Source organism: Apis mellifera, linkage group LG10 (assembly GCF_003254395.2).
Source record: "Apis mellifera strain DH4 linkage group LG10, Amel_HAv3.1, whole genome shotgun sequence".
Classification (NCBI taxonomy): Eukaryota; Metazoa; Arthropoda; class Insecta; order Hymenoptera; family Apidae; genus Apis; species Apis mellifera.
In genome coordinates, this window is record NC_037647.1 from 2,656,206 (window position 1) to 2,680,473 (window position 24,268).

At 33.8% G+C, this 24,268-nt stretch overlaps 1 protein-coding gene and 1 non-coding gene across 3 annotated transcripts in view; both read right to left on the minus strand.

The window, feature by feature from the left end:
• LOC724285 (choline transporter-like protein 1) overlaps positions 1–24,268 on the minus strand; it is a 131,683-nt gene that overhangs the window by 81,870 nt on the left and 25,545 nt on the right. For both annotated transcript variants that reach the window (XM_026443514.1, XM_026443513.1), the window contains exons 3-5: positions 16,936–17,071; positions 8,294–8,427; positions 4,919–5,231 (exon numbers count right to left, since the gene is read on the minus strand). In XM_026443514.1, coding sequence (XP_026299299.1) covers positions 4,919–5,231; positions 8,294–8,427; positions 16,936–17,071 — 583 coding nt within the window. The remainder of the gene's footprint in view (positions 1–4,918; positions 5,232–8,293; positions 8,428–16,935; positions 17,072–24,268) is intronic.
• On the minus strand, positions 2,750–2,831 carry Mir9873 (microRNA 9873). The gene has a single exon (NR_127354.1). It is a non-coding gene; the product is annotated as a microRNA 9873 (primary transcript).

Sequence of the window (24,268 nt, forward strand, 5' to 3'; positions counted from 1 at the left end):
CAAAATTTTTCGTAACTTGAAACTTTATTAATCAAAACTTTATTGTTTAATATTAGAAACATACCGTCTGGACAAACGATTTCACTTTTTAAAAGTAAATCATACAAATTTATTTGAAAATCCCATCCATCAGAAATTAAGAGAATGCAATATTTTTTTTTATCGCAGCATGTTTTTCCTCCGGGAATCGTTATATTAAATTCAATTTTCATCCCCCGTTCACCGAACGTTTTAATATTAATTTTTTCGCGTTACGTGAAATAGAATTAAATAAATTCCACGTTCGTGAAAAATTTTCAATTCCAAAAAAGAAAAAAAAAAAAAAAAGCGGAGATTCGAGATCTACCAGCGAAAACCAAACGGATTACGTTAACAATCGATATCGTATCATCGAACCGATCCTCTTTTCAACCGTGAACAAAAGGGACGAAATCCGTCCACGGTGTGTAACACAAGGCCCTCCCTCCCTGCGTGGAGGCGCGAAACTTTCCGAATTAATTCGCGCCATTCTACATGCTAATATATCCCCGTGTAGTCAGCGATGTCGGTTGCTGAGCACTGGGAATTGAAAGTAATAAAACCGCGCTTCCCGAGAATAATAACGCAAAAAAATTCAAATTGAGGGTACGCTTATGCTTTAATAGCCGCCTCCGGATGTAGGTCATAGAATTTCGATCGCGCCTTTCGAACGATGATGGATGACGGATTTTTCCTACTGGTGAATGAACAAAAATCTCTCCTCTTCCCCCTCTTTTTTTTTTTTATTTCCTCTCTCTCCTCTTTTTCTTTATTCCTTTTTTTTTTTTTTTCGATTTCCATCCGCGATAAATAACGCGACAGCATAAGTGATTTGGAGTTGGACTCGATGATCGGTGGACTTGTGTCGATCCGCTAATTAACCTCCATCGCTGACTTGATTTACACCGACTCGATCCAGTCACGGGGCTTCGATCAAATATTATTCAATGCTCCACTGTGAATTAACTAACCTAGGCTCACTCCAGTCACGCTTCGAGGCCTCGAATAACATTTGAACGAACCGCGAGCGAACCGTGACCGTAACGTTAACCGTCTCTCCCTTTTCTCTCTCTCTCTCTCCCTTTCATTCCCCCCGGTTTCATACACGGCCCCCCTTTATTTCCTATTCTATCCGCATAAACGACGCCTAATTATGACACCGGTTAATCGCGTGTATTACCACCTTTTACAATGCTCGTTTGTGCCCGGTTAATTTAGCGAATTTAAACCTGAACGCGTTCGAAGCTGCGTAAATCGGGCGTATACGCGACCGCAGGGTAAATAAAGTAGCATGGCCGGGCATGAATCTCGCACGCTGGCATTAATTATCGTTAATATTCGTCGAGTTTACTATTATATTATATTATAGTTGCACTTTGTTAAAACTATACGTGAACTATGCTATGTCCCCTCCCTCCCCGCGTGTTTATAATATTTATACGTTAATGTTATTTGCCGTTGCAATTACGCGGAATTGGTTAAAGCGCGGGTTAACTCGGCCGCAAAATCTGACTATCTGATGGTTCCCGGCGCATGTTTTTGGCGCTTGCGAGATCACCGATTCGTGATCTAACAAGCATGCATTTCATTTAGGATAAATTCGGATGAGACGGAGCCTGCGGGTGGATGATGGACCGATCTACGTAAGTTGCGAGATAACATTTAGTAATTTGTTTCAGTTCCGTGCATATTGCATTTACAAGCAGAAGCTTATTTAATTAAATCCCGCTTATGGGAAATTTCATCTTTTCAATTTGAGCATGATAGATATTTCTTGATTACAATTTCATCTACTTGAAAAGTAAAAATACGCAAAGATTGTTATCAATTTTTTTAAAACAATTCTCTTCAATTAATCTTTCGTTCAAAATTTTGTTAAAAATTAAGACATGTAATCCTCAATAAAAGAACTGAAAAAACAATTCTTGTTAATTACGTTATAATTATGATTAATGCCCTGATAAAAGCCCTGTACAATTTTTGTTAAAAAATTCTATACTTTTTAATACAAATCCATTTAACTCGTATACGAATAAATTAATCCACGCTGTAATTAAACTGAATTAGTTAAACCAATTTTTATTATATTGGACATTATTGTAATATCATTCGACATATCATACCAATAAATAAAAATCTCTTACTCGTTTCCTCCACCAATTATAAATGTAATTCGATCTCAAGAGAGAGAGAGAAAAAAAGTAGTCCGTCTCTCCTCATCGTCATAAAATTAGCCCAATTAAACAATTTGCTTTACGACGGATCAATAGGAAAAACATAAAAGGGACAGAATGGAACGAAGGTAGTCGAAAGCCAGTTTTTCTATAACGAGACAGCTAGCTCAAACAACGAAACGAAGTTTTCGCGAGTCCCCCCCCCCTCCCCACGATCAACGAATTCGACCGTGTATTTTTTTGCCCCGATGATATGATTTCAATCGAATCGTGACCAACGCCCGGGTTATTATACAATAAACCAACCCCCGGTGATCACGGAACGGAGGAAACCGATATCATCTCGTCTCCCTCTCTTCCCTCTCTTCGCCTCGTTTCCGCTCTGTCTTTTCATTGTCATTCATTGCTGGTGGTCGGCCGATTGTCCGCCGTTGTTGTTGTTGCTGTTGCTGTTGCTATTGCCGCTGCTGCTACTGCTGCTGCTGTTGCTACCCGCGTCGTTGTGTTTTCGAGAGCGGGCCGTTTGTGCATGCCGTTGAAGTGCGGCTCACTTGATGCGCCAAATAATCCAAAGCCGCAGCAAATAATCCTGGAATACGTCGGGAATTATCTTTGCCGCAGCCTCGGATTAGCTGGCGTGAAACGAATTATTTGATGGCGTGCCGAGCTATTTGACGTTAACCAGGATAATTCGACCGGTCAGATTATCCGAACCGCGCACGGTGGACAAACAAGCGGATGGCTCGGCCGTTATGTCGACTCGTTTATAGGTGAATGGGGAGAGATAGGGAGATAGAGATAGGGAGGAAAGAAGGAAAAAAAAAAAAGAAATAAAAGGGAGGGAAAAAGATCGGGAAATTTCGATTGGTGGACTTAATCAGTCTGAAACGGATTACTAACTCGTTAAAGCGGAAGTCTTTCGTTGGGGTGGATTCGTTCGCGAATGAAACAATGGTTAAAGCGTAGCGCAATCGAGGCCGCTAAAAGGCGCAGATTTATTTGTAACAATTTTAGAGAAATTGAACGAAAATTGCTTGTAAAATTGCTTGCTTTCATTTAATTTTGAGAGAAAAAAAAAGAGATTAATAGAAGAAGTATATATTTTTATAGAATTAATTGATTGTTTTATATTGATAACTCTTTATTCCTATTTTTGACGAATTTTTATACAAAGTGTCAATAAAAATTCGTTTCGTTAATAGTACACAATAAAATATGTATAATTTATCGAGTTATCGTTATTCTATAAGTCAATAATATCCTTTGTTTGATAAAAATATCAATTTGCATTCTCATTGCACAAATATATATATATAGCAATGATGATATTTATATTTTAAAAAAGTCCAATATTTGTTAAATCGCTTGTTCCTTTCTAAAATCTACACCACACGATATAAATCTTTTTTTTTTTTTAGTACGTTATATACCATAATTCAAAAACTGTCAAAAATGGAACTGTCGAAAATGGAAGTGTCAAATCTACCCTTTCCCCTTGCTGCAAAGTTCTCAATTTAAGATACTAATATATATTTAAAACTTATTTAAAATTTACAGCTTTATATTTTCATGGAGGATCAATGAGATTTTTTTTCTTTTAACGAGAAATCTATAATTATTTTATGTTAAACACGATTGAAAATATTCTCTCTTTATTTTTAAACAAGCATTTAACCTTTATACGTGAAAATGACAGTATGAACTCGTTGCACTTTGACATTATGGATTGCTTGTCTTAAGTATATCTAATTGATTGTGTTAATTCAGAATCGGAAGTGCACATGAGTTACGTAAAGGAAGATATTAAACGTGCTTTTGATAGAAATACGAGGATGTTATTTTTCATGAAAGCAGCATATTTCGAATTAAAACGGTTCTTCTCCTTGTTAATTTAATAACATGATTTATGGCCATATTAGATTTTGCTTCACAATTTTGAAATATTCATTTAAAAGTTTTTTTTAGTTACCTCAACATCTGGGAAACTTATTCTCGCGTTTTAATCTCAATCTTCGAATAATGGTTTTAATTCGACAATGGTTAAACAGATGTATAACTTGGATTCGATTTTTATCTTTGTATTTTGAAAAATTATATTCTATTCTCATATGAAATATTAATGTTTGATAAAATATCAAAGAAAAATTAATAAAATTCCTTTCACATTTGATATTTTAAATTGTAAATTAAGTAAACGATAAACATATTTATCGATCCTAAATATCAGAAAAATATATCTCATAAATCAATAGAAATTCGATTTTGGAAGAATTAGAAATCGTACGATCAAATAAAATTACTCTTTTTCATCTAAAAATTATTATTTGTCATTTCTGTTCTTATCCTTCTAATCTAAAAATATATACCATTAAAGATATTTTTTTATCTCCCGAAGTAACCGATAAAAATCCCCCAAAACAACACAACAAATCGATCTCCGCATATCTAAAAACAACCCTTAACAGCGTCACTATCAAAAGTCCAATCAATTGACACAGACAGTCCCCATTAAAGCCCTCCCTTCTTGTAAACACCTCGAAACTTAAAGACACCAAAACTCTCGAACTCGGGTAAGCCTATTATCAGATTCAACCATCACCCCTTTTCCCCCTCTACAAGAATCTTCTTCAAACTTTCTTCTTTTTCTTCTCCTTTCTCTTAAAAAAAAGAAAAAAAATAAAAATGAAAATAAAAAAAAACAAAAATGCAAAGATTCGTCTTTTTACCTTTCACTCCAACATGGCCATCAGGTTTCTTCTGACCGGTCTGGAAGTTGGGCGGTGGTTGGAGATAGTCGATACCCACAATGGTCGCAGCTGGCTGGTATTGTATCACCTTCGGCGGTGCCCTGTCTTCCTCGAAGCTGACCTCTGTGCTCTGCCAGTAAATATCGTATATCGAGGCGCTGCAACGTATTTTCAACTTGCCTCCGGCGAAATGCTCGTGCGTAACGAGAAATTGAAGGCCGATCTGGGAAATCTGCCACTCGGACTCGTTCGTGTCCAAAGGACTGTACGTGCGGACATGCGGCTTCAGCGGCTGTGTGACAATTCGCCGAGGTTAAACAGGTGGAACGTGTTACGTGAAAATTCTCTGGCTCCTCGGGGATTTCTGGACGGGGGTGAATCAATCGAAACTTGGTGGATCGATTTAAAGGATGGATACGGGGGTGATTAATTAGGCGCAACCATAGGAATTCGTTAATCGCTTCAAGCGTTTCGGGTAATAAGGTTTCTACGACGTTTGGAGATACTTGGTGGTCGTTTCCCGTTAATGAGTTCGAGATAATGTAAAATTTAATGAGAGTTTATGGATAAATTATGGTTTGATGATCGATTCAAAGAAGTAACAATATTGGCAATATTTTGTCTTCTGAAAAATGAATGTTATTTGCATGGAAAATTTGATATCGAGGAGAAAAGTGATATCAAAGATAAATGACTCCGAAAATGGATATAAATTATATGTTTATATGTGATTCTTTTTACTTTTTTGTTTTTTTCCCTAGTACGCGTAAATAAATAAAATGAAAAATAAATTTGAATCTCGATTTCGATAGTGGATTAAATATTTTTTTTTTCCAAGCCACTCGAAATATAGAAGAATATAAGCACATACATATATGGATTTGTATATTTACATTTACGTGTATTTTTATATTTTCTTTTTAATTTAGAAATCTAGAAGAAAATAATAGTATCGAATAATACAAAAACAAAATTAAAAATTAAAAATATAGTTGAATAGAAAATTCAAAAAAATTTTTGGAAACATTCGAATCATTTATTTTGTTTCAACATCTCCTTTCCACCACTTTTGAAAGGATAAGATGTTTAGCCTTTACTGTAATAATAATACATGGAAGGTACAGAAGAATACAAAAGATAAAATGCAAGCATCGAACAAAAGCCACAGCTACACGAGTGTACACACTCTTGTATGTCAGGAAATGTTTCACTTGCGAACGATAACAACATTTATAGCTAATGTTTGGCCAAACTTAGATGCTCCTCGTGGGAACAAGTATTACTTGGATCGCCAAGATATTAATAAACTCCTTCCTTCCTTCCTACACCCTTTCCTTTTCAATTATCGAAGAAAAACAATAAAAGGAGAACATCTATTTTCCTCCTCTTACCTATGTATATATTAGCTATTTATATATATATATATATATATATATATATATATATATATATATATATATATATCTTTCAATTTTTAAGAGTAAATATTTTCTACGAAGGATAATTCAATCACGATGTTACGAAAGATCAGAAAACAAAGCGAAACAACTTCTGTCGATCCAAAATGCCGATAAAGAGGATCGTGCACGTCAAAAGTATCGGTATTTCGAGGAACAATGAGGTTTTATCGATAGGGACGCATGAAACAACGAATTGATAGACAACAGATTCGATAGGACCCTGTGTTTCGATAACGCCATCATTACACGTTCAAGAAACTTCAATTACTCTTTGTTTTCTTTTTTTTTTTTTTTTGTTTTCTTCTCTTTTTCAGCTTTTCTCCCCTTTTTTGTATTTTCTCTCTCCATAACGTTGCTACGCTCGCAACGTTGCTTTTCCATAATACGTCATTCATGAAAGGAATAGACAGCGGGAAAACACGTTTATGAGGTTTCGTTAGGTAACGTTTCATTGCGAAATCAAATTTCTGCGCCTCGTTCCAATCGGGACACGTGTATTCATCTCGAACAAAGCTATTCGAAATAAAATATCTTGCGAAGCGTTTCATAAAAAAAAGGAGGGAGAGAAAGGGAGAAATGTTCCAGTAATTTCGTGGAAATATAATTAGAATCTATCCTTTGTCTTTATTAATTTGTGAAAATTGTCTATTTGAATGAATCAATTACATTGGGATTAATTCGATCAATTAGATCAATAAATGTCTCTATCTGTTTCGTAATAATATATAAGAGATGACATTTGATGTGCTAATCGAGATATTTAGATTAATAGACAGATTGTTTGGATGGGGTTAGATATTTAAATCTACGAATTTGATCAGCTGAATAATTCTTGGTGACAAAAAATAAAAATAGGGCATGGGAAAGCGAGGATATATCTGGATCGATTACGAAGAATGAACTGCTAGATATATGAATATTTAATGCCTTTGTCGATATCGTCAAAGTTTCATTTCAATTATAATATTAGCTTACAATTAGATTAATATAATTCACAGCAGTATTTTTGAATCTTTTTTTGAACAATGATTATATAAGATAAAAAAATTTTTATCAATTAAAAATAAGAATAGCCATCCATAGATCATTGCTTTACGATAAACTACGTATAATTTTTGATTCGTTAAATAATAAAAAATCTAAAAATTCTTTTATTTTGTATTTTTTAAATCTTTGTAAATATAATTCTCTTTGAATATATGAAAGCACACAAATTTCTCTATTTCTCTGAACTTTTGATTTTAAAAATTTCACCCACAAAATCGTTTTTCCTTCGAGTCCATTACCTTAATGATCGCTTAACCAGTCAAAGAAATCGCAAGGCGAGAGATTAATTCGATCCTCCTGTCAAAGCAAATCGAATCGAGCAGAAATAGAAACTCTAGATCAAAGACTTGCGCTATGGTTAGAACAAAGATCGCCAAGATTCGAAACACCGTTCGTCCACCTCGCGCCATACAAATATATTTCACTTTTCTTAATCGAATCCCTTTCTGTTTCTACTCCTTGAAACAAAACCAGGAAATCGAGCCACGAATTTAGCGCAATCAATAGCTCGAGTATCCGTGGCCGTGGTTCTCGTTAGAGGAACGTGTTAACCCATCGAACTCCGTAACTGCGGCATTCCCTCCACCCACGTAACAATTAACTCGATCTCTAAAATCTCAGACACCTATTCCCCAAACTCCCACCGATGCGTCTGAATGGTTCACGCAGTCTTCCACAATTCACCGTTGAAAATCGTGTTCCTGAACCGGGCTGGTTGCATCTTACAGGAGCCAGAGAACCGGGGTTTATATATATATACCTGACGAGAGGGCAAGGCACACAGGATAGTAGGGGGTTTAGGAATTTCTAGTCTAGCTATTCAACGATTTCGTATACCAAACCGTACTTGTCGGTCGTTGATGTACCAGGTGAGATTGGCCGCGGGTTTACTCCGTCCGGATGTGCAGTTCAAACGTAGCGTATCGCCGATCCGGTATTTCCTCCTTAACCCGAGTATCGACGGCCCTTGAGAGGGTAATTCTGCGGAACAAGAGACGTCAGGTACACACGGGGCACGGAAGTATGCAAAGCATGTTCGAAACGCCGCTTTGACATTCGACCATTCCTACATGTGTATTTTATATATAAATATATATATATTATATGTATATATGTATATACATACACACGTACATATATTGGAATTGGATATAGGTGTAGAGGAAACTTTTCAAGATTGCCGGATGCGCCAACCAGTGTGTTCACGTGTGCATAGAACGAGCCGATAGATCCACTGTGCTATCCAACGTGTGCTGATGAAAAATTCTTCTTTTATGCCTGGCAATTCGCGTTCGCGTTTCGATATCGGAATAATGCATTCGTAAGAGAGATGCACGGTATTGTCATCCCGATCCCTATTTTCAGGGTAGAGCGTGCCAAATATTTCCCGGGGAAGTGTTTCGCGTTTGATAATTTTCGTGTGATAACGGAGACGCACGTATGGCGATACGTATTATTCTGGTTACGTACATAAGTGTGTATTGCTTATCTTTAATTGGGGTTGAGAATGCATATGGTGCAAATCCGATCGATAGAAAAGTGGATGTTATAATTTCATATTATTTTGAGTTAACCGGTATATAAGTTATTTCAATATATTGGTTAGAAGTTAAGAGTGATATTAAAGTGGAGAATATAAAAGTATACGAAATTATTCTTCTCTTAAACATTAATTTCTAAATGTGAATCAAAATTAAAATAATTTCCATATGATTTATGACATGATTATATATATTATTAACTATAAAATAACGTTTGTTATTAAATTCTACGTACCTGATAATTTTAAATTTAAAAAATTTTATCTTTTCTACGTAGAATGATTTAAACGAACAAATTCAAGAAACGAAAAGTTAAATATTCAAAATTATTAAAATTATATAATTAACATATCAACAACGAGAAAAAAACCTTAATTATTTTTCATCATTACGAGATATCATATGTATTGTTGCTAAAAATATATTCTCCAACGCATTATAAAGTAAATGCATGAAATTAAACGAAACTCGCTAATGATTTTCTAATTTCTTTCAGATAATTGTTACAATTAAAATGGCCACGTACTTACGAACGAGAGTGTACATACGTGCAGATACATACGGTTGCACTATTATAGGAGATTTGAATATCGCGAGTTTCGTTTTTCCATCCGGAATATAACGGGACCGTTTAAGCATAGGGATCTCCTGTTCGCGTGTTTCTCTTCTTTTTATCCCTCTTATCCTACCCTTCTTTGTTTCGTATCGTTTTCCTGATTTGCGAGAGCCTCTCGAGTTGTGTTATTTCTTTTTCTCCCTTTTATTTTTCGTCTTTACTTTTCTTCCCTGTCTTTTTTCGTATTCTTCCTTTTTATTCCTCCTCCTCCCTCCCTCCCCCCCTCCTCTTTTTTCTAGTTATTCCGCCAGAAAGAATTCAAGTGACTAGCCCCAGCGTTCGTCGAGAAACGAAACATGTGAAGAGCGCCAGGAAACTTTCCTCGACTACGTTGAACACTCGTCGCTGATAAAAAAGTTTTCTTTTACCTTGTACATGTACACCGAGCCTTTTATTGCTGTTCCTCTCGAAATTTTGGGACTTATTAAAAAGTTGGAAAAAAACCTTGGCTCCCGCATAAGGATACCGACGAAGCCACGTTCTACACACGTGCAAACGTTTCTCGTTACACTCGTTAAACGTTTCGCCGGATACGGGAACGAGGGGGCGAGTCTGTTCTATCAAAGCTTCTTTCTCACCTCTAACGAAATTTCATATTCCCCTACGGGTATCTTGCGAAAATTTCGTCGCGTGATTTTGCGGGGGAAAATAGAATGAAACGAGGACGGTTTGTTCCTAGAATGTGCACATCTTATCGACGTTTCTCGAACTATCCATACTATTTTCAATATTAATAAAAATACGTGGAATATGAATATGCACAAAAATGACGAGAGAGTTTCGTAAGAATTCATGAATTTATTAAATTCTTCATTTTTGAATTCACGATTCATAATAAACCGATTATTAAGTCATTTCTAAATGATCTGAATTTTTTCTTGTACATTACGCTTACATCTTTTTTTTGTATTTTTTTGAAGACTTAGATATTTAATATACGTTTCTAACGATAATGAAATATCGATTTTATAAAAGTTTCATAAGAGAAATTCTTTTTCATAAATTATATGGATGACGGAAAAATGTTATGGGATGAACTCTAAATAATCCTAAATCATTCTTTTTGGTATTCTTCTCTTAAGCTTCTTTTATTTATTGAGCTGTTATTGTTTAATTATTTTTCGCGAACGAATAATATTGTGATTATATGAATTTAAATTAGGGCCTAGAGTGCAGCTGAAGCATGCCAAAATATTAATTTCGCTTTTGTCCGTGAAAAGACAATGGATGCTAATGAAAATAATGAACGTATATCGGAACCATCATTATGTCCAAAAAAAAAGAAAAAAAAAAAGATTCTGATAACAATAGATTCTAAAATGTCCATTATTCGTTATTCCTATTAAGAAAAGCAATAACAATTAAGGATATATTGTTATTAAATTCAAGTTATATGTCAAAAATTGAGGGAAATAAATCTTACTAATTATAGATATGAATCTATAATTTGCATTATAATGCATGCAAATGACGCATAGCAAAATTAATTGAACGAAATTCTATTGTAATCATCATTACACCGAATCCTTTTTCAATTGATTATCATCCTTTCTGTTATCTACAGCTGTTTCTAAAAAAATAAAACTTATCTCATACTCGAAAAATGTAATTGGAAAATTGAGAATCGTAATGTAAGTTGCACAGAAAATATTTCGCGAAACTCATATTTATAAATTAATATTTAAAAAAGAAAATTCCTCTCGTATATTTGTATATTCCCAGTTTTAGTATCATGTTTTTCAACTTCAAACTGTATCTAGGTAAGTTAAAATAACGTAAAATTATAGTTACAGTAAAATCCTCTATAACGCAAAAAATACATTCTGTATTATATGGATTTTGTGTTATACGAAACCAGAAGCATAGAAATAAAATAAGTTTTTTTTTTTAAATATAACAAGAAAATAATATGCATTTTATTTTAAAACAGCAAGAATTTTTTCATTATGAACAGAAAGACAAATAAAACTATAATCTAATCACTGTTAGAATCACTTAAAATTAAGTTCTATCAACATTCTTTTTACACATTGCTCCACTTCTTTCGTCGGTCAAATTTTCTTCAGCTTCGAAAGAATTTCCTCGTGTTATTTTGTTAGAAGAAGAATTTCACTTCTATGCTTCTGGTTTTAAAATTTTCCTTAATTTTAATATATGAAACAATCTTATTAATTTTCTTTTTTTTAAATTCGAAAACAATTTCGATTTTTCGCGTTATATATAAAATTCTAATGCACATTTCTATTCTCCATAGTTTGATTTACGTTTCTACGATTCTCAAAAGAATATCTGTATTAATTTCACAAGCCTCTAATTTTTATAAAAAAAATATATATACATATCAAATAACAACTCGAAAAGAAAAGAAAAACTCAATGAAAGTATGAATATATAATCGAATAAAAATTATTATTTTCAACTGTGCGTGTTCTTTTCAATTCATAGAAATCGCACTTTCATACCGTACAATCTAATATTTGGCCGCAATGTTAACCACAGATTTTTCCGCCCCACTCTCGAGATCGCCGGAAATAAAAAATCACCGGTAAAGTTTCAAAGAGCGCAACGAATTTTCCCGTATACTATATACTATACGTTCGAAAAAACACACGATGCAAACACGGAGCAAACTCGAAACAATCGTCATTCTTGAACCATTTCGGTGGTCGGCGGTTCGCGTGTTTGTAATTCGAACGACAGTATCGTTTCTCGAAAAACACCGGCTAATTCGATTTCGAAAACGGTTTGTTAAAATAAGTTGAATACAAATGAATAAAATAAATCGTAATAGAATATTTGAAATGAATATTTTTTTTTTAATTTACACAGTTGTACACAAAGTTTAAGATGCCAAACTTTGCCAATATTTAAATGTTTAAACAAAAATGTTATAAATAAAAATATGGAATCCCAGAAAGATTATTAATAGACATAGTTATCATAAAAAATATATATATATATTTCGTATTAAAATTAATTTAACGTCAAATAGTAAACACAATTTATATAAAACTACGCGCAAATTAATTATTCTCTTCGAGACTTATTTCATATTTTTGTTTTAATTAAAGCATTGAACAAGCTACAAGCAAAATGTTTATTTAAACATGTTATAATTTTACTTATTTAGATCCATTTAGAATTATAATTGGCAAAGTTTACACATCTTAAACGCGAAATACCTTTTATAAAGAAAGAAATTCGATAATTCGCGACGGGGTGAAATTTAGATATGTAGTTATTTCGCTCGCGCGAATTTTCCAATCCAACACCGCCATCATCATCGACCATCGTTAATGAATCAAAAACACAGATTGGCTTTATGAAAATTCAATAATTTGCACGCACGAAACTTCACCGTGGTAAAGTTCGAAAACGTTTTGTTCCCTCTCTTAAGCGGGGAAGGTTGCAGTTCATTAGCCTTATTCCGATTTTAACCAATCCCCTTTTTCGACCACTAGCTGTTCCGCTTTACTTTTCCCTCGATCGGTGTTTTAATCATATTTCCTGATACGGACAACTCTGGCAGGGGTTTTTCTTGCAATTCGGTAATGCCTGGCCTCGCAATTTTACACTTGATGCCGGACGAGAAGATTTAACGATGTCGTAAAACGCTCGTTAAACTGTAATTCTGCTCGAACAGACGGTAATTACGTATAAATGAATGCATCAAAATGATAATTTCGATTGTTTGGCTCGATCGTACGGGAGTAAAGAAAGGAGTAATAAATTGGATTGTAATATGGCGCGTTAGTTATTTCGTAGTTTTTAAAAAAATGATAGTAATATGAAATATCTATATTTTTCAACGACATAGCTGAAGTTTTAAGAATAATTGAGATATAAAAATAATTTAAGAAGGAAAAATTTCACGTGAAATTTTTTTATTTTCCTTGAGAAAGACAAATTTTCATTATTATTTTAAAATGAACTGATTGTAAATTGAAAGAACATGAAGTCTGAATTATTGAAACTATTATATATCTGAGATTGAATATTAATTCAATCCTGGAAGTGTAGAAAAAATTGTAAATTACAAGTGCATTTTTAAAATATTAATTGCAACTTCTTTTTACAATAATTTTTTTAAAAACTATTTGAGCATAAATACTCATATTGTTACCAATATTCCATCACTGAAATTATAATTTTTACATTTTTTAATTTTTTTTTAATTCCAAAATAAATTATTCTAAATCTTTGTTGAACAAAAATACCTACAAATTTTATGCTACAACATTAACAACATTAATTGCGCAGAAAGACTCTAATGAAAATATACAACTGTAACTTGTGAAATGTTGTAACGTTACAACAAATAATACGATAAGAATTTTCATTGGATATTATTATTGTATATAGCTTGAAATCACGATGATCCATATTACTACCATTTGCTTTTGAATCTCTAAGATTAAAGATTATTACAGTTGAAATTTCGTATTATAATTAGTGATTCTGATTCAACATATTACAATTTTATATCCTAAAGTTAAATATCTACACGAAATATAACTGTAACAGTTTACAATTTTCAATAATTTCTTTTCTTTATATTGTAATAAATTTATAAAACATTTCACATCTACTCAAATATTCGTAATAACGTTAAATATTAAGAAAATATTTTTGAAATAAACTTCATTATTTCATATCCATTGTATACATATATTGAAAATATTGAAATATTTCTACTTAAAATTAAACAAGGCTTTTCGCAAATATCAAAGAGTTAACCGTATCAATAACAATGAAATGCAAACATTGAAATGCAAGGTAATCATTTTCAGCATCTCTTTTGCAAATAATTAAAAACAAAATTATAATAAAACTTGCTATATCTCGTATATATAGTTAAATAAAAAATATATTTACATAAACTTTTTTAATTATTCAATGCTAAATTAGTCTCTGAAATATTTCATAATTGTTAACAGTTATTTTTATAATATCGATCAACGTTTTTCAATATATATATATTATTTCCTTTTTATCTTTCTTCTAATAGTGCAAAATATTTTCCAAATAAAGAATATATAATTTTTAGATATTTCTATTACATTATCACTAAAAAAAAAAAAAGAAATTTCCAAGTTAAATTCAAAAAACAAAAAAATGCTAAAATTTGAGGGTTGATTTTACCTTCTTAAAGAGATTTCCTATCGATAAAAAAAATTGCAGCATATACAATCCATTATATACACAAACTTTCATTAAAATCAGGATTCTTGATTTAGATAAATTTTCTCGTACAGGACAGCGTACGAAAACTTTTCCACTGAACATAATATCAGGTCACGCGACGAAAAAGTTGAGAAAAATTGGTGGAGATTCAACTTCGGGATAATGGAATTATTTCCTCGCAATTATTTTCTACTTTCACGTTGTTGCGCTCGATTTACAGCGATGAGCGCATATATATTCGCGACTCAACTATTTCATAAAGGCGCGTATTCCGTATTCCCCCGGCGAAAGGGTTAAACTCCAATTCGGTCGTTTAACATTCCTTCGAAAACATTAGACACGGTCTTGTTAGTCTCTCAATTAAACCATTTAACAAGTTTCCGCGCGGGACACAGAGCAAAATGATAACTGCTATCGCGCCAGCGCCCCCTCCCCTCCCCTCCTCTCCCTTTTCCCTTCGATCCGAGGCGAGGATGCATCGTCAAACGGAAACCGTTCCTTAAATTTGCCGTTCCGCAACACGCGCGCGACCCAGAGAGAGCGTGTTCAACCCTTTCGAAACTTCGTTACCCGTTACTCTCCAATTTGTCGCTCGACGAGCTGCAAAGTGTTGACAAACGTTCTCTCCTTCCCTCCCACCCTTTTTAAAATCCCCGTTGGCGAATTCCTCGCGAGGAGATAAAACGAAGGGAGGGGAGGAGGGAAGGTGTAAAAAATAATAGAAGAGAGAAGAGAGAAGAAGAGGGAAATCACCGAAGGTAAAACGTCGACATAAATTTTCACAGCTGCGGCCAATTGCGCAACCGAGGGTTCGAGAGGGGAGGGAAAAAAAAAAAAAAAAAAAGAAAGAGATGAGCAAAACCTAACCGCGGGGTAGCTTCATTCCCAGGGCAACCTAAGACACCTAATTCCCGTTCATTCCGCCGCGTGTACCCGCAGTATTATCTTCGGCTCGGTCCACAGCGATTCGCGTAAGCCTTTAAGTCCACCGAGCCGGTGGCTGGCATTAATTCGCAGTTCGAAAGCACGCTCGCGGGCTAACACGAACACGTCTCTGTTATACGTACGTGTATCTGTGTGTGGGCGTACGTGTGTGTGTGTATACAGAGTGTTTCAGAGAAGGTATTCGAAAGTGGAAGCTGGAATAACTTTGCCGGTCTATGTTTGGTCATTCTGAATCAATAAGGTCATATCGCCACCCTCCCACGAAAATGTGCAAATATTCCGTTTGGATAAAGACGTCTGGATGAAACGTTTCCTCTCTTATTTTTAATTTTACGACGATATAATATTATTGCGTTTTATCGAAGTTCAAAGCCAATGTATAATCCGAAGAATAATGATCTCTTGTGATTGTCTTGTTATCGATTATTATTCTTCGAGTATAAATTTTCACAAGTTGCAGAATTACACGTTTGTATATTATTTAATTTATTCAGATACGTAATGCACAAGATCTAAAGGATCTACATTTGTTGTTGAGTATCGATCAATGAAAAATTGCAACGATTTTACAATGATTTTTGTAGACCATCTGTCTAATAAATCTATTGCTGCACAAAAAGATATTATTTTTTCGAACTTAATGAATTAATCTCGATAATCAATGGATAAAATAATTACATGATCATGTATAAAGAAGATAAAAAATGAAATGAAAACTATCAAAAACATAGATAATCCATTCTATATACAAAATCATACGATTATGCATAAAATAGTTAATCTTACGGAAACTTATTCCAAAAAAAATAATAAAAAAAGATCAAGTATCCATTTTAAAAATCCTGAACATAATCTTGATAAAATACTCTTTTCATTAATACACTGTAATGATGTAACTGAAGATAATTAAATCGTTAGATCAAGTTAGATAATCCATCCTGTATATGTGCATTTGTTTAAAAAAGAAATAGGAGAAATCAAATGTCACCATTTTAATAATCTTCCACCTACGCGTTAGAAATATCTTTTTATTATTTTCATTTAATTAGTAGAAGATAATTAAGGTTGGTCAAGTTACGTAATTCATGCTACACAAGTGCACACAAGGAAGGTCTTCAGTTTCTATGTACAATATCACCGCAGATGGCGCGTATAAAGCATCCCCCATCTCGGATCAAGGGACTAATAAACACGTCCTCTTACCTACGATGTTCATGGTGTCTTGGACACAGGCCGTCTGGAAGGAGGGAGCATCAGCGGAGACTTCGCAACTGTACACCCCCGCAGCGTCCAACTCCAGGTTGGTCAGGGCGACTTGGGTCGCGTTGCTTTCGCTTTTCTGCAACAAAGAGCCAACCCCGCGGTTTAGTCAGCCGTGTATCGGTGGTTGTTTCTTTCCTGATGGCTTCGCAAGGGTTACAACTCCGCCCTTTCACCGAGTTCTTTTCTTGGCTGCTTTTTTAAAACTTGGTGGAACGGAAGTTTCTTTTGGAAAGGGATACACAGGAAATAGTTTCGGGGGATGTGTTTATTCTTGAAGGGGTTGTTCCTTGTAGAATAAAGAATTTGGTGGGTCGAAAATTGTATTGCAACATGCTTTGTTTTCCTTGTATTTTTCTTCTTTTTTTTTTATGATATTTTAAAAAAAGTTATTATTTACGTGGTCGCTTGTGAAGATTTTTTTGATATATTAGACTTTTTAAAAATATCTATAAGAATTCTATGTTATTTCTTAATATCTGTAGAATAGATCGTTTAATAATTTTTGTTCCTAAATGTTAACTGTCTTTCATTCGAAGTTACAATAATTTATTCCTCGAAGAGAATAATGAAACATATGTTTCAAAAATTCGAACTGATAAAAGTTAATTATTATCCGTGAAAATTACATGAAATATTAAAACCAAAACTAACCAAGCCAATTTTCTATTAAAAAAAAAGGAAAATGTAAAATACATACACATATTCATAAACAGATAAATATATCCATGCAGTAGAATTTTCATTATTGTTACGAAATTTTAATTAATACCCAATTAAATGAATCCTGCCAATTAAATTCATTTATCCGAACGTGAACTATTATTTGAACTTTTATTATATGCTTTAATTATAAATTGTTTGCTTTAATTGTTGTTTGGATGAAATTCTACTATAATTTTATGCAACATATTTCTTATATAATGAATTTTTTCATTATATATAAGTTCAAGAATAAAAAAAAGTGATCTTTTTTTTCAAATAAAAATGATTTTTTAAAGCCAAGAAGATATTTCATCGTCTATTCGAATATTTTCATGAAACAATATTTCTTAGAATGATAAAATTGTGTTCAAGAAATAATTATATTATTATACGGAATTACTTTAATAAAAATAACTATTATGCAGGATACACACGAGATCTTTTGTGAATGATTCTACGAGAATACGATCTTGGATATGAGTCTTGGACCATCTACGTTGCTGAGTAACTAATGGTAACTAAAGGTAGATTTAGGAACCGTTTCAACATACTCTCGTATGGAAATGAATCTTTAAATATTCTCTCTATGATGTTGTTCGTTTATGGTTTCTCCTGGTTTACAAATCTTTTTGAAATATTGCCATTAGAGTCCTTACCTAAATTTATTATTCCAAAATGCATATAAACTATCTCAGAGATTTAGTTAGAATTGAAGAAGGTCCAGAAAAAAGGAAAAAAAAATAAAGGAGGCAAATGACGGGTAAGATACATTTATTAAAAAATATCGATAAACGTTGAATTAAATTCCTCTCAAGGAATAACAATCCAATTAAAATAATACCGAGTATCCTTAATTCATTCGTTCCAATAAAACAATATAAAACGATATATATGGAATACATTTGTTAAAAAATTATTCGATAACGATTCTGGATGGAACGAGGTCACGGAAAATATTAATAATCGTTGGATTAAATCGTTTCTTGGACAAAACGAAAACAGAATTAAAATAATTATCAAGTATATTTAAGTATATTCATTTATACGGAAACAAAACATTTCCGACCCGTAAGTGCTTCACGACTTATGCACAATACTGTAATTTGTCCATCTGCTTAGCATAAAATTCAATAGCAGTTTTAGAACAAAAGGAGATGGGCGTATAATTAATCCGCGAGAACATTACCACTGCAAGGTCTAAGATAAACGAACAGATATTAAATATTGCAAGAGATATTAAACATTGTTCTACACAGGCCAATTGCGGGCCAAGAGGTAACGTTATAGCGCGAGTTTTCACCCTGATATATCCGGTCACGAAGGATAGAAATTTGTCAACGTTTGATTTCTATTCATTTAGACTTGTCCGTTTGGACAAGTCAGATGGCTCAGGTGCGCAACAGACAAGAACAATGACGACAAATGTCTTTTGTCTCTATTGTCACGCATCAAGACTACAGACTAGTGCTATTTACCGTAATATTATGGAACAACTCGCCTTTCTTCCTTCCATTCCTCTCCTTATACACACTCCAATGCGCCCAGTTAATATCAACGAGAGAATCGTCCCTTCATTTTATTGCCACTGTACAATCTTTCTTTTTTAATAGACGACGAGAAGGATTGTTCTTCTCGTTGTCACCATTACCGCTGAGAAAGAGAGTTGTTAATTAAATTAATAAGAAAGTTGAAAATGCAAAAGAAGGATGGATAAGAGATACTCGACTCGTTTAAAGAAAAGTACGTACTAATTATGATATTTAGTAAGTGAAATAAAAACATATAAAAAAGTACTTTTATTAAAATAAAATCTTAAGTTTCAATAAGAAAAATAAGTACAATAAGAATTGTATTATTATTTCTTTATGTATTAAGAAATAAATTTTATTCAAAATGTGTCCTTTTTGTAATTATCAATCTTTAGTCTTTTAAATAATCTTCTAATGAATTTGAGATAAAAATAAATGATAATCTTTTAAAAAATCCTTAATTCTTTTTTTTCGAAATTGCAATATGTAATCGATGAAAAATTAATTAATTTTTAATTCAAAACATTTTCCTCTCAGTTTATCAGAGAAAAAGTCGTGACAATAGTTACACGAATCATTTTTACGCATATAATTTATTTTAATAACACAGTTGCCCTTTTATATGCAATGTACAAAGACATACCTGAGTGACTATAACATTTCCTTACTTGCATTCACAAAAGCGCGAGCTTGCAAAAGCATCCGTAGTCCAGTCACCGTCAAAACAGAAATCCCAAAGAGGAAGCAAAACACGTCAAGCTTAATCATCGTTGCAAAAACGTGCGCACTATATCACCACCTCGTTCGTCAACCAACAATTCGCGACAAAAAGAACCATGTTCCCCGCTGCGACTAGTCTTTTGTCACGGCCGGTTCCCGGCATCTTCGATGCCTATGAATCGACTCTGACAGTCGAGGATTTATGACTTCACCTGTCCATACACAACTTGCGTTATGTTCAAAAAAAAAAAAAAAAAGGGAACATAAAAAAAGAGAATAATAAAGAAGGGAGGAGAAAGAGAGAAAGAGAACAGGTACAACGAGAAAGCAACGCATCGATCAATCGACCGGAAGACAAAGGCTAGCGGTCAGCTCGTAGCATTGTTTCATCCCTGGACAAGCGAGAAGAATCTTTGTCGGAGGAAGTGTAAGAGACAGAGAAAGAGAGAAAGAGAGAATGAGAGGTTATAATCAAGATTTTTGCCAACAAGAAAACTCTTGCTCATTCACTTTGCCACACTAGGAGCAAAGCTCGAGACAAAGCGCATCTCGCTAGTGTCACAAATCACAAATTGCAAGTACATGCGATATTTTCTACGCGCATCCAATTCCATTTCTGGCCTTCAGAAGCGAAGAAAAATACGAGGAGATCTAGGATTTCATATTCAACATTCAAGGCATACCTCTTCCTCTTCGCTCATCCTATTCCTCATCACTTTGCTCTTGTATCGCCCACGGTCGTACTTAATATTCGCCTTTGAACGTTCGATATAAAGGGCATTTCGAAAATGCAATAAATCATAAATACACATAAGCGCGTTTTTCTTTTCGTATATCCAATTTTATTTCTGAGGGAGAAAAAATGCACCTTAGCCTATAAAAGATGAGATATTTGATCTTCATCCACTCAAGATGGATTATTTTCGACAAATAATATACTCGATATCTACAATTGATGTACGCGTTGAAAATGATCCGGATCGCTCACTTTTTGATTAATTATTTTACGAGGATTACTCGCAACATTACTTTCGAAGCCACCGGGGGAGAACAGTAATCGCCAATGTATACCAATGTACAAAAGATGAGATATTCAAAAGCTTTATCCAAGATGGATCACTTTTGACAGCACGAATAATATTTAATATTTGGATCAAATATCGATACTTTTTCATCGGCTCAACTCGGTTAATTGCTGCGGAATCGACAACAATAATTGTCTCTCTATATCAATCTACAAAAAAAGATGAAGCATTCATCCATTCAAGATGGATCACTTTTGACACATCAAATATTATTTCATGCATGAATCAAAAGTTTCGGATCGACTGCTTCTTTTTTTATCGCTTTCGACTCTACAAAAAATAAAAAAAGGAAACGACACGACGCAAAAGTTGATCAGACAGCCATTGGATCGAATCGTGAAAGTCCTTCTCGCCTCCTTGCGATATCGATTTCGAACCACCCCCTTGCACACCCCCGCGGAACCGCACGTTGGCTTTTCGCTCAGTTTACGAGCGACATTACGCTTCGTAACGGCGCAGTACGTCGGCCAGTTACGCGGAATTTCGCGACACCTCGCGATTTATTCGCGCGTAGGCTTGTAGGCCGAACGCGCGGCGGGAATTCGGTCGGGGTAAATGGCGGCGCGACCGGCGAATGCGGTTTCCGGCGGATTTAGTGGGTCTGATAAAAAAAAAGGAACGGGGCTGGTTCGTCGTGTGTTTATGGCGCGGTGTGGAATGCGAAATTTCAGCAGCGTCGCACTTTTCGGAACGAGTTTAGGAAGAGCGATTGTCCTCGTATTATTTTTTTCGGCAATGTTTGGAGATTTTTGTCGGGTTACAACAGTACGTTTTAATTTGTCATCGTTATTCTCTCGTTTCTCCATCTTTGATATTGGATAATTTTTCAATTGCGATTCTTATTCTTGCATTCTTAAATATGAAACTTAATTATATATTGCATTACGTTGATGAATGCTATATGACATTGATAAATGTTAATGGAAATTTTAAAACATTTTTTATTATTTTGTTAGGCAGATTTTTGTTATTAAAATATGCACGATACATTAATTATAATTTTGCAATTTTGCATATATTGAAAATTCGAGATAATAACTATAATAGATTTTTGAATTATTCGCAATGTTTCGTTTTTTGTTACTACTTTTAACTCTGGTTTTTTCCGTACGTTTTTCGCGAAGCTCGTAAATAAAACTTTGATCTTTCAGAGCTAATAAAATTATGGATTGGATTAGTTTTAATAAAAAATTTTTTTTGCTTTTAGAGATGTCATGTGTTTCATAGTTTAAAGCCGCGAGAAAAAAGAATCAGGACTGATGAATCCTGCGTTTATGACACAGTGTGGAATACCAAATTTTTGAGTATTCGTTGCTTTTAGAAACGAGTTTAGAGGAAAGGATTATTCCTGTATTATTTTTTCGTTTGCGAGTTTTTTGCGAAACTTGCGGATAGAGCATTTTAATTGGTTATTGTTTCCCGCTTTGATCTCTGTGAGATAGTGAAATTAGGAATTGGATTAATTTTAATATGGATTAGTTGGAGGAGAAAATTTTATTCTTTTTTGTGGCTTACGATTTTTGAAATATTCGTCGAGGTATTCCGTGCAGACGTTAATGACTGACATCCATTTTTATTTTCGTTCTTGAATCTTGAAGTTTTTATGGTCATTAGCGGTATAAAAATCTTTTATGTTTTACATTACGAAGGGAAAAAATAACAAAATGACAGTGTCTTTTGTTTAAAACAAAATTCCATCGTATCATTTCCTCGTATTTATTTCGTTTTTGAATATTATACGTAACACGATATTGTCATTAACGATAATGTAAATCATTTCAACAATTTCAACAACGTGTTTATTGAATTACCGTATAAAAAGAATGGAATATACACACAGTTCATCAATTGCCATTATGTTTCACGAATACTTTTCATCGAAATCGGAATGTAAACGTTATTTTGAAAATTAAATATCGCCCGTGTTAAAGCTTTATAACTATGGTGAAAAATATGCGAATTCGATAACAAAAGCACGAAATTTTTTTTTATCAGAAGAATTTTCATAATATAGATAATTCAAGTTCATTTCGTATTCGACTAAAGATTAAATCGAAAGATAACCGATCAAATCTATGAAGTTAAGAAAACTGATTCAAACGAATGGAGAATTTCTATTAAGATGCATAAAGTTCCAAACTTAATCGATTACCATTCGATTCTACATCAATTTTACTTCGTTTCCCAAAACTCCAGAGAGATTCGAATCCATTTGATCTACTCTCGCTCCTCCCCCTCCCTCTTTCTTTTTTCCTCATCCATGTGCGGAGCACGAAATTTTCACGCTCAAATTCCAAAGCCATTAGCAACGATCGTCGTAAATAAACTTCTTGGCATAACGATTCAGCGATACGATAACAAAAACAACAGTATTACGGTGTTAAGCAAATAAAAGAAGGAATATAAAAATATAGATATACGTACGGGTACGAGTAACTTCTACGTTACAGGCCACTCTGCAGAGGATTAAAATGTATTTGTTCAGTTAGCGGAACCGTTGTAAGCCCGCTATAGCACATAGTTCGAAAAAAGTTTGAAATGCGAACGGGTGGATAGAGCGGCGGTATAATATTTTTTTTTTTTTTTTTTTTTTTTTCCGTTTCGAAATGGCGAGCATTCCTTGTTTGTGAAAGAGTGACAGGCCGGAGGATTGAATTTCCCCGGTAGTTTTATTTAATTTCAAAGAATTACATTGATTTCGATCTCCATCGAGACGAGATAAATCAATTTTACATAAGGGTTGACACAATGGCCGAGTGTCAATATAATTATAATTCTGCAATCTCCTCGCCCATTTAATTTCGATTTCAACGAGCCGTCACCGGTTTATATTTGTATAAAGCGTTTCATCCTTTTTATACTTTCAAGAGAGGCGGGAGGGTTTTAATTCGATTGTCTCGGTCGAAGATCAAACCCTCCCCGCGTGTTAAACAAACGTTTATTTCCGCGTTTGGCGGAAAATGGCGGCTATTTAATGCTTCGAATTAAATTAAATCCGACGTTTTCAATGGGAGGCTGCATTTAGCACCTGGTTATCTACTTTTATCAACGTTAAATTATGTTGGTCGAGGGAGCCACGAATATTCTTTGCAGAAAGTTTCCTAAGTAAAATGAAGAATCGTGAAATATTGATCTATATTATAAAAATATTAAATCGCTAAATATTACTAGAAAAGGAAATTTTCCTTAGCAAAAGGGACAAATTTATTCTTAATACATTTTGTATTATTCATATTT